Here is a 12420-nt window from a genome sequence, read left to right as displayed (position 1 = left end):
AATGAATTACAAATTGATAAACTGTATAGTTCTTTGTTTCTATGACCTAAAAGGTATCATTATACTAAAATAATTTTGTTCACGAAAACTATATACTCGTTAAAAGTATATTTGTTAAGTGGTAAAACTGCTATTATTGAAGTATGGATTTATACAATTATTCAAGGATTCTTGGGACAAAGCATTCTTTAATCGGAATACAGCTTTGAAATTTTTCATAATGCAGGCATCAGGTCTTTGGACTGATTTATATACTGCAACTTTTTTTATGAAGTTAACACAAGAATATGTAAGCCACGGAACCAATTCGTTTTGGAGCTTAGGAACTGCTTTTGTGTTATTCAAGAGTCCATTGCTTTCGGCCTTTTAACCTCGGAGTAATGCGTCCGATTTTCTAGATTATTTTGTAGTAGATCGCAAAATAGTGAAGGTGGCAAAATTATATTTAGTTATCACCAGAGAATACTAACTTAGTTACGTAGATCTTTACATATGTTCTTATAAAAAATAAATGTTATTCTAGGAGGTAAAAATTAGCATTAGCACAAGTAATTTATATACCGTACTTATGCTTAAAATGTCTCAGTGTAATATTAAATGAAAGGCATCTTTATCCATCCATGACTTTGCATACAATTGTTATTTTCCTAAATTATCAATTTACTTTTTGTTATGCTCATATATATATACCTGTATATATATATAAATCAAACTTTCGGCCATCGGACACGAGTTTGGACGACCCCGCTATATGGATTGTAAGTTAACCGCTCAGAGGCGGGCAATGCTTTAGTCAATTCAAGACTTGTCAGTTACCATCTCAACATTGGAAGCGATACAGGAAGTGTTAAAATATTGATTTACAAAATTTCCAGATTACTGTATTCCCGTTTCGGTGTGCATTTTCCAACAAACACTGATTAAAGTATATATTTTTCCTCAAAGGGCAATGTCATGAAACAAAATTGGTGTTCTAGGTAAGCTTTAATGGACTGAAAATATTGATAGGTTATGGGCCTAAGTAAAATAGAAAAAAAAGTATATTCAGTATTGAATGGGGGAGAATTCATGAAACTAAGTTTTCTCAATTTAATTGCAATATGCTGTGAAACATTTGGTATTTATATTAAAAAGTTTCATACAAATTGTTGCTTTACTTAATAGGTGTATTGTAAGCAATGAGTGGCAAGACCTGGGGTCAGCATTACCATTAGTTGCATTCAATTTAGTTTTCTAGACATGGTGCAGTATCCTCATTATGATTAATTTTTAGCATGAATTGAAATTTATGGAGTCTTTATGTTAAAAGTTTATGGTGGACAAAGTATAAGCGAATACAAATATTGAAAGAATAATTAGCCTACATGTAAAAGTTTAAGGAATTGTTTGCCAAAATACAACAGACGTGCAGGTTTCTTTAAAAGATTTAGTAGTTGGGTAATAACACAGTCCATAGCATTCGTCCATGACGCTCAACGGAAAAATTACAGATTAGTGGGCATATCTATTATTTTAAATCTTATGTGTATATTAATACATTGGCCTATTTATCTTTAAACGAATGTTGGGGGATCAATAGAAAATTGTTAAGAGTATAACAAAGTACGTAATAATGAGATAATTAGATTGATAAACACGTGATTTCTATGTGGGAGTGTATACTTAAAGTCACAAGTAAATAAAGCATAGAGAAAAGGGCAAAGGCTCGCACACTAGCCAAGTTTTTGGGTAACATCAGCTGTATCATGTGTAAACATTGTGAATCTTGATTATCTCGGCAATAAGGCGACGGTTCGTCTGGTGTGAACAGGCCTGAATTTCAAATACTTTTTATTTATGTGAGACTATTACTGCAAGTATCCTTAGATGTGTTTAAAGGGTTTCAGTGGACTAAATGTTTTAAAATCTAGTTTCACTCCCCACCGCACTAGCCTAACCATCACCCGTGTGCAAGTAGCCTAAGGTCGCCAGATGTTCAACTTTTAAGCCTCCCTTGCTAGGATGCAGCTCCACTTGTCATATGAAGCACTGTTTCGTCAATGACTATGGAACTTCTTTTTAACAGGGTAAGGATATTATGGTATTGAAAGTGTAAATTCAAGCATAATACTGTATATGGAAGTAGGGTGTCGAAGATGCTTGCCGCCGTTGAGATAATACCACTAGAGTTATTGGGTCCTTTGATTGACCAGATAGCAAGGTTATGGTTTATTTTCCTTTGCGCACGCATACACCAAGTACGTATTTTCCACTTTTCTTATATGCCTGTCAACTCTAATATAACAGTAATGATATGATACTTTAATTTCTAGCAGAACTGGAATTCGCTATAAGAAAAGGACGAGTGCTGGCTAGTTTGACACATTTCTCTATATGATTAATAGAGGCAGGTACAAAATAACTTACACTGTTTTTCCCCGTTGGAGACATTGGGCGTATAGCATCTTGCTTTTCCAACTAGGTTGTAGCTTAGCTAGTTATAATGATAATATTGATATATTAAAATGTGAAGTCTATCTCAGAGTCAAAGTCAATTGTTTACATTTAAAAAACCGATGGTGGGTTATGTAGCATACGTTGGTTTCAATCACTTTGGCGAGCGTTCTTTATTTTTGGAATGACATTCTTAAGGTATATTTTTTAACCAATTGGGAGTTTATAAGTACTTTTGCATTACTTCCTCGATGTACTTTTACACACCTATCCCCACCTTCCTTCTCTTCAGTTCCATCATGACCACCATGTGCTCTGGGTTTTCCGTAAGAGACTGGGATATTACATATCTGATTTTTAGGAAATATGAGATGGACAGTCCTAGTACTCATACCATCTACAGAGGACCATAAGCCTTTGCCCTCCCAAACTTAAGGTAAGGATTAGCCTATTGTACAGTAAATATGCCAAATGAAACACGTTTTTTTTGTTTATTAGTGATGTTTGCCTTGGTCTGAAATACGATAATATGAAGCTAGTTTTACAACTTAGGAAATAATAGGATTTAGTGTTACCTTGCCAGGAGTGAAGCCGTTTGGCCAGTAAACATAGGGTTGAGACTTGATCTTAGGGTAAGCTAACAATACGACAGTGTAAGGGGAATGTATCTCCTTTGGTAGGTTATGATACGGCAGTCTAAGGGGGTACGGTCTACCCCAAAGCCAAAGCAAAAGTCCTTCAAAAGATGGCAACAGTGTTACCCCATACGAAAGGGAAAAAGGCACGCTAATAGATGATGATGAGTCTAAGGGGGTAGGTAAGGTGACGTCAGTCTGCCCCATTGGCCCCCTAGGGAAAGATTATGGCGCCTAGATTAGGTTAGGTAGGGAGCTTTAGGTCAGGTGGTGTTCTTGTGTTTGTTTCCCTTTTAAAATGTGGTTTTACAGTCATAACTTTTGAAATTAGGGTGAACTGATACCATTTACACGACCTTATATTTTTCTCAGCTGGTATCTTGCTTTTATTATGCATTTCTATCTAACCATTATTATTGCTGCAAAACACACGTGTTTAGCATTTTGCCACTCAAAAACCCTGGTTTCCCACTGGGTCCCTCATGATTGTTTTTATATAAAGGGAAGGGTCCAAAAACTCATAAACGGGTGGTTGCCCCAATAATCATAGCCAGAAATGTCTAAAACACAAGATAGTGAGTAAGAAAACTATAGCTTCATGTATTTGGCTAGGAACTGAAGTTTTATATATTTATCTAGATAACTGACCCCTTCAGTGAAGGGGTTAACTGTAATTGTTCAGTGACTACTTTCCTCTTGGTAAAGGTAGAAAAGACTCTTTAGCTATAGTAAGCATCTCTTCTAGAAGGTCTCATCAAAATCAAACTGTTGTCTTCGGTCGTGCCATAGCCTCTGTACCATAGTCTTCCACTGTTTTGTGTTAGAGTTCTCTTGCTTGAGGGTACACTCAAGCACACGATTTTATCTATTTCCCTATTTCCTTTACACCTTGGGCTATTTTCCTTGTTGGTGCCCTTGAGCTCATAGCATCCTTCTTTTCCGATTAGAGTTGTGGCTTAGCTAAAAATAATAATAATTTTGATAATAATAATAATATGGAAATACACAAGACAACATGATCTGGAGGTAAACCCGATTAGAATAATTCTTTCAGGAAAGACAAATGGTGGTTGAAATGTATAAATGCCCCTGTGTTTTTTTAAAAAGGCGTGAAATTTATCAACTATGAAAGCTTTTCACATATTAGACAACTTTAAGGTATTGTAGACTCTCATTACATATAATCGAAAAAAATACTGAATAACCCAAGTCCCAAAGTATACTCTAGCTACTGGGGACAATAAAGGGAAGATACAGGTTGCAGGTTGGCCAGGGCACCACCCACTCGTTGAGATACGACTGCTAGAGAATTATTGGGATCTTTGACTGTCCAGACAGTACTACATTCGATCCCCCTTTCTGGTTATGGCTCATTTTTCCTTTCCCTACACATACACTGAATACTCTGGCCTATTTTTTCCATATTTTTTCCACATATTCCCTTGTCCTCATACACTTAACAACACTTGTTCAGTGGCTACTTTCCTCTTTCTAAGGGTAGAAGAGACTCTTAAGCTATGGTAAGCCGCTCTTCTTGGAGAAGGACACTCCTAAATCAAATTATTGTTCTCTAGTCTTGGGTAGTGCCATAACCTCTGTACCATTGTCTTGGGGCAGATTTCTCGGGCTTGAGTGTACAGTTGAGTACAATATTCTATCTCATTTCTCTTCCTCCTGTTTCTTTTGACGTTTTCATAGTTTATAAATGAAATATTTATATTAAATGTTGTTACGGTTCTTAGAATATTTTCTGTTCATTACTACTCTTGTCGTTTGAAGTTCGTTATTTCTTTTTCTCACTAGGGTATTTCCCTGTTGGATCTCTGGAGCTTATAGCATCTTGCTTTTTCAACTAGGGTTGTAGTTTAGCAAGTAATAATAGTAATAACAAAGTCTTACGAATTTCCATGAGCTTATACTCACGTTAGTAAACCTCGTTGGCTACAGATGGGGCTGATCAGTTTGGTCTTTTTCTGCTCTGTTGTAATTATCCCAGTTATGTTTGCAATCTTGCGTTGGCTGGGTTTTCTTTACAATTGGATTCGAGAGGAGAAAATTGCTTAACATGAATTCAGTTTGTCACTACTGCTGAATAATGATACATACATAATCTTTAAAAAGGCAAAAGTTGTAGAAAATCAATAGGCCTGATTACGGTAATGTACATCCAGCAACAAAACCGGTGTTGCCTGGCTAGACCTGACTTGGAGAGATCATGCCCCTCTTGCCCTGAAAGGTGGCCGACGTTAAACAACCGAGACATCGTTAGGATGGTTCGAATATGAGGAGGAGGGAAATTACCGATATCACTCAAAGAAATGCTATGAAGAGAGAGAAGTTTTTTATTCGTTTAAGAAATGTAATCTAATATTATTTCGAAACTAATTCATCAAAAGATTTTATCATAACTTTTTATGTGAATTTTCTATCCTATTTCTATATGAAATTTTCTTGAATAATATTGGAACTGATTATTCATATTAATATTCATAACATGGAAATATCCTTCATTTTCATTTTCTTAAACAATTCTCTCTCTCTCTCTCTCTCTCTCTCTCTCTCTATCTCTCTCTCTCTCTCTCTCTCTCTCTCTCCACATACATACACACTGTACTGTACCTATGCATCATATGTAGGGGCTAATAATGTATCGTTTCAAATAGCACCTATTGGGTCACCAATCATTAATAAGTGGCCTTTGTTCAAAATTTCGAAGGTAATGAGGTTTAAAGGTTTTGTTGTTGATTTCAGTGCCTTCCTTTGATTTCGATCATGAGCCACGTAGCTCGGTGTGGTTGTGGTCAACTTTTGTCACGGGCTACTTGGCTCCGGCCCTCTTAGAGAAAATGGTATTATTTGCTATATCAATTATATTAGTTTAAGGTTGGAGATTTAAATTGTATCATCAGTTAACATAATCTATATTGTTTCAGAAGTGATTGGTGAAAATAAAATATGTGAAATAACATGCAATGAAAGTTCATTGGTGCATTATTGTAGTGATGATGTGGTATACAGGATGTAGGGTATAACAGATTAAACTATCAACACATTGTTTACTCAAATTATCTGGTTCGGTGTTAATAACCTTAGATGTCAGGATGACACAAAACTCCTAGTCAATCAATCAATCAATCAAATTATCTGGGCAAGTCGCTCACTTCCAAGCGAACCCCCTTCCCTGGTGACAATTGCTCAATGCTCGAAGGCCCGAGCCTAGCTGGCTTCACCCTTCCCAAGGCAAAAGGAAATATTTCCTTAGCATTGACTCTTCGTATTATTACGATATCATTTGACGTTTCATGTCCTGATGTTCAACACTTTAAAAGCGTTCCCCCGGTAAGATCTTCAAGAAATCCATTACTCTCGATATTTGTTCAATCAGTCTCGCATATTTACTTCGTTATTTATAGTTTTTATATAATTTTAAACACCTTGAAAGCAATCTGTATGAAATATTGCCATCTTAGTATTTTGTTTTTCATTTACTAAAAACTTCCACCAGAAGGATCTCATCATAACAGCTAGACCTTTAAACCTCAAACATGTGGGGATGGGGGTAGAAGGATATAACCAGATGGGGGTTAAAGATGATGGTGGAGAGGTGGCAATTGGGTGATCTTGATGTATGGCTTGACGAGGTTTGCTTATTAACATTTATGAAGTGATGATGATGGTAATAGCCTTATTGATAACATTTAATATCAATGATTCCAACTCGCAATGAAAACGGGCATATATCGTTCTAACATTGTTTTTACGTGGCCACTGAACATCTTTGGAACAAGTGAATCTTCACCCGAAAGAAATACAATTCCAACACTAACTTACAAAGTAGTTAGCGGTCTTGTGTGATCCTTGGGAACATCCAAATAATATAAGATATTAGATACAGGTAATATATATATATATATATATATATATATATATATGAGAGAGAGAGAGAGAGAGAGAGAGAGAGAGAGAGAGAGAAAGTGTTACAAGGATTTTGGATGTCTCAAAGACTTTTTAGTCCATTCACAGAGAATCCATTTGCTCTTTGGTAGAGCGATTTAGTTTAAGCATTTGGAGAGTTCTTATGATCATATCTAACTTATTCGAGAGAGAGAGAGAGAGAGAGAGAGAGAGAGAGAGAGAGAGAGAGAGCAGCTGCTAGAATAATGCAAACAAAGGATATATGATTCCCACGTATATTAGGCTAATTGGAATAGTCAGTTCCCACAATATTTAAGGATGTTCCATATAAGAATGTAATAAGGAATTCAAATATATCGGTGTGATTATATTTTTCAATAAGTATTCTCGAAAACGATTGCGTTTCTTAAAAGAATAAGAGATAAGGCCTCTATCTCTTTTATATATATATATATATATATATACATACATACACACACACACACACACACACACATATATATATATATATATATACTAGTTTATTACAAGTTTACCGTACATATTCTTGCCGAATTCAGGAATCTGTTCTTAGACTTGAAAGCAACCCTTCTCCACTATGAGAGCTGATTAGTGAGTTTGCAACGCGTGGTTATTTATCATGAATATATATCAATAACAACGTGTTGCAAACACTAATCAGCTATCATAGTGGAGATGAGCTTATTTCAAATCTAAGAACAAATTCCTGAATTCGACAGGAATATGTACGGTAGACTTGTAATAAACTTGTATTTGTCTTCAGAGCATTGTGGTTGATATTTACATTAATTAAAATCAAAAGTGTTAGTCATATATATATATATATATATATGTATATATATATTTATGTATATATATTTATGTATATATATATATATATATATATATTTACATGCCAAGTTACAACCCTATCTGAGTCCAATCTATCGGAGTCCAGACATAGATGGCTATAATATATGAAAGGTCTGGGACTCACTGACGGGTGTTGAAGTAGCAGGAGCCTGCATGGAGAGGAGGAGGTATGCTGGCTGTTTAGTTCGCCACTTACCTGGCTGAAGCGGGGTCATTCCAATCATAAAAATTACCTGAAGTATATGCTCTATTTAATTGTAGCACCTCTTTGGCCCACATTTTGAGATTCCTTACCTCTAGCATCAGGGGCTTTTTGACCTCTTATTTTGAGGTACCTTACTTCTAGCATTTGAGTTTCTTTGATCTCTATTTTGAGGTGCCTTATCTCTAGCATTAGGGGGTTTTTTTTACCTCTCTTTTAGGTGCTTTAACTTTAGCTTTATGACCTCTATATTTTTAGGTGCCTTATCTCTAGCATTAGGGGCTTTTTACCTCTACTTCTAGGTGCCTTTAGGGGCTTTATGACCTCTATATCGAAGTGCCTTATCTCTAGCATTAGGGGCTTCTTAACCTCCTATTTTGCGGTGCCTTATCTCTAGCTTTAGGGGCTTTTTACCTCTTATTTTGAGGGGCCCTATCTCTAGCATTAGGAGCTTTTTTACCTCTATTTTTAGGTGTCTTAATTTTAGATTTAGGGGCTTTATGACCTCTATTTTTAGGTGCTTTACCTCTAGCATTAGGGGCTTTTTACCTCTTTTAAGGTGCCTTATCTCTAACATTAAGAGTTTTTTACCTCTATTTTCATGCACCTTATCTCTAGCATTAGGGGCTTTTTGACCTCTGTTTTGAGGTGCCTTATCTCTAGCATTAGGGATTTTATGACCTCTATTTTAAGGTGCCTTATCTCGAGCATTAGGGGCTTTTAGACTTCTGATTCTAGGAGCCAGGTGCCTTATTTTTAGCATTAGGGGATTTTTTTTACCTTTATTTTAGGTGCCTTATCTCTAGCATTAGAGTTTTTTTTACCTGCATTTCAAGGTGCGTTATCTCTAATGTTAGAGTCTTTTTTTACCTCGATTTTAAGGTGCATTACTTCTAGCATTAGAGACTCTTTGACCTCTATTTTTAGGTGCCTTATTTATAGCATTAGGGGCTTTTTGACCTCTATTTTTAGGAGCCTTATTTATAGCATTGGGGCTTTTTTACCTCTATTTTGAGGTGCATTACCTCTAGCATTACAGTCTCTTTGACCTCTATATTTAGGTGCCTTATTTATAGCATTTGATGCTTTTTTACCTCGATTTTGGGGTGTATTACTTCAAGCATTAGAGGCTCTTTGACCTCTATATTTAGGAGCCTTATATTTAGCATTAGGAGATTTTTGACCTATATTAAATATAGGTCAAAAAGCCCCTAATGCTATATATCAGGCTCCTACAAATTTTGTAGGAGCCTGATATATAGCATTAGGGACTTTTTGACCTCGATTTTGAGGTGCATTACTTCTAGCATTAGAGGCTCTTTGACCTCTCTTTTTTGGTGCCTTATTTATAACATTATGAGCTTTTTGACCTCTTTTCAGGAGCCTTATATATAGCATTAGGGGCTTTTTGACCTCGATTTTGAGGTGCATTACCTCTAGCATTAGAGGCTCTTTGACCTCTCTTTTTTGGTGCCTTATTTATAACATTATGAGCTTTTTGACCTCTTTTCAGGAGCCTTATTTATAGCATTAGGGGCTTTTTTTATCTCGATTTTGAAGTCCATTACTTGTAGCATTAGTGGCTCTTTGACCTCTATTTTTAGGTGCCTTATTTATAGCATTAGGGGCTTTTTTTTTACCTCGATTTTGAGGTGCATTTCTTGTAGCTTTAGAGGCTCTTTTACCTCTATTTGTAGGTGCCTTATTTATAGCATTAAGGGCTTTTATTTACCTCAATTTTGAGGTACATTACTTCTAGCATTAGAGGCTCTTTGACCTCTCTTTTTAGGTGCCTTATTTATAGCATTAGGGGTTTTTTTTTACCCCGATTTTGAGGTGCATTACTTCTAGCATTAGAGGTTTTTTGACCTCTTTTTAGGTGCCTTATTTATAGCATTAGGGGCTTTTTTACCTCAATTTTGAGGTGTCTTACTTTTAGTATTAGAGGCTCTTTGACCTCTCTTTTTAGGGACCTTATTTATAGCATTAAGGGCTTTTTGACCTCGATTTTTAGGTGCATTACTTCTAGCATTAGAGGCTCTTTGACCTCTATTTTTAGGTGCCTTATTTACAACTTTAGAGGCTCTTTGACTTCTATTTTAGGAGCCTTATCTATAGAATTAGGGGCTTTTTGACCTAGATTTTGAGGTCCGTTACTTGTAGCATTAGAAGCTCTTTTACCTCTATTTTTAGGAGCCTTATTTATAGCATTAGGGCCATTTTTTACCTCTATTTTTATATGCCTTATTTCTAGCATTAAGGTTTATTAACCTCTATTTTGAGGTGCCTTATTTCTAGTATTAAGGGGTTTTTTACCTCTATTTTGGCGTGCCTCATTTCTCGTATTAGGGGCTTTTTTACCTTTATTTCAAGGTGACTTACTTCTAGAATTAAAGGCTATTTTACGTCTTCGTTTAAAGGCTCTTCATTGCTGATCTCTTCTGTCTGTTCTAGTTTTTCATGATCTTTAGTTTTTTCGGTTTCTTTTGACATTTCATCTTCCAGTTTCCTGAGTTCGTCAATTTCCTTCCTAATTTCATCGTATTCTTTCCTTGTTCGTCAGTTGCCTTCTGCCTACTCTTCTAAGAGGCTGTTGTAATTTTTGTTCTTGACCAAATCCTTTTCTTTAGCCTCAGTCAGCTTCATCTCTAGTCTTTCTTTTTCTGTTTCCATCTCTCTAATAATTTCTAATTGCTTCTCAATTGTCTCTTTCAGTTCCTCAATATCTTCCTCAAATACAGATTCTAACCGATGAATAGAGGCAACCTTTTCATGCTAACCTTTTTCTAGTTGCTTACTTAATTCAAGATTTTTTTCTTCCATCTCACTTGATTTCTCGTAATATTCTTCCTTAAGATTTACTAACTCCTCTAAGAGGCTGTTGTAATTTTTGTTCCTGACCAAATCCTTTTCTTTAACCTCAGTCAGCTTCATCTCTAGTCTTTCTTTTTCTGTTTCCATCGCTTTAATAATGTCCACTTGATTCTGAATTGTTTTTTCTAATTCCTCAATTTCTCCCTCAAATATAGATTCCAACCGATGAATAGACTCTGCTTTTTCACCTCCAACATTTACTAGTTTCTCGATTATTTTAAGATTTATTTGTTCCATCTTAGTTAATTGATTTAGATATTCTCCGATTGAAGCATCTTTATTTGATAATTCGTCTTTTAGCTGATCGTTAGTTTGTTGAAGATCTTGCAACTCTGTTGAGAATTTTTCAGTCTCGATATCCTTTTCGTTTTGAAGAGCTTCGACTCTGTTGCAGAGACGTTGAATCTCTGCCCTCAGCTCTTTTTTTTACTTCGTCTTCCTCCCTGTCATTCTCCACTTCTTTGTCTAAAAATTCAATTTCTTCCTCCATCAGTTGAATAATTTCACCTAACTCATTCAGTTCCTTTTCTTCCTTATCTGTGGACAAGAATTTCCACAACAATACATTTCCAGCCACAATAACACCAACCAGAAGAACAGTAAACCAATTGCCACCACTCATTTGAGGGACAATAGTTCCACCCTCAGTTCCAGAGACGAAGTCTGGCAGAAATCTCCTCAGAATTCCAGTAGGTTTCAGATCAGTCATAAGCATATCCAGTTGCCGTTCCATAGTCTGGACCTTCAGTTGACATCCCTGAAGATCCTGCCCCGAACTCCAGAATTCTCCGACCACAGGGATGGAGGACAGGAGTCGTTGGAGGACGGGAACATCTCCGATCCCAGCCTCAGAGTTGTCACTCCTCTTGGGCAGTAGCCAAGACACCATCCTGAATGCGAAAGACTCTTGAACTTTCCTCAATTGTCCTTCAAGATCCTTTAAATAGGTCTCACACTCCAACTGCTGCTCCTGAACACCAGCTGTTTGTGATGCCTTGAATAATCCCCCTAAGATTCCGTTGAATGGGTTCCTCATTGCGTTGATCGCTTTTTGGTACACTCCGAACATTCTCATAGAAATCTGTGCTAGATTACCAGATGATTCTCCTTTGACCAACTTTATTTTGAAAAAACAAAATATAGCTTCCGGAGACCTTCAGGCTCCCCTCCAAGCTCCGAGCCTCTCACACATTAATTCTGTGAAGCCTCTGGAGAGACTTGAGAACTTCCCTGAAGACACTTTGACTCGTTAACTACATCGACGGAATTCCTGGACAATTCTCTCTCTCTCTCTCTCTCTCTCTCTCTCTCTCTCTCTCAACGTATTGTAGGTCGTCAAGAAGGGAGAGCAAGAAAGCTTCCGGAATGTCTCTCTCTCTCTCTCTCTCTCTCTCTCTCTTCTCTCTCTCTCTCTCTCTCTCTCTCTCTCTCAACGTATTGTGGGTCGTCAAGAAGGGAGAACAAGAAGGCTTCCGGAATGTCTTCAAG

At 36.5% G+C, this 12420-nt stretch overlaps 1 protein-coding gene across 1 annotated transcript; it reads right to left on the bottom strand.

Annotated features, from left to right (window-relative positions):
• Positions 1–10632: 10632 nt before the first annotated feature.
• On the bottom strand, positions 10633–11169 carry LOC137638950 (uncharacterized protein aq_1476-like). Its single transcript, XM_068371300.1, has 2 exons — positions 10887–11169; positions 10633–10802 (listed from the first exon to the last, which is right to left on the bottom strand). The coding sequence occupies exons 1-2, from the start codon at positions 11167–11169 to the stop codon at positions 10633–10635; spliced, it is 453 nt and encodes a 150-aa protein (XP_068227401.1).
• Between the last annotated feature and the right edge of the window lie 1251 nt (positions 11170–12420).

Source organism: Palaemon carinicauda, chromosome 1 (assembly GCF_036898095.1).
Source record: "Palaemon carinicauda isolate YSFRI2023 chromosome 1, ASM3689809v2, whole genome shotgun sequence".
NCBI classification, from domain to species: Eukaryota; Metazoa; Arthropoda; class Malacostraca; order Decapoda; family Palaemonidae; genus Palaemon; species Palaemon carinicauda.
This window is presented reverse-complemented; position numbering and strand designations above follow the sequence as displayed.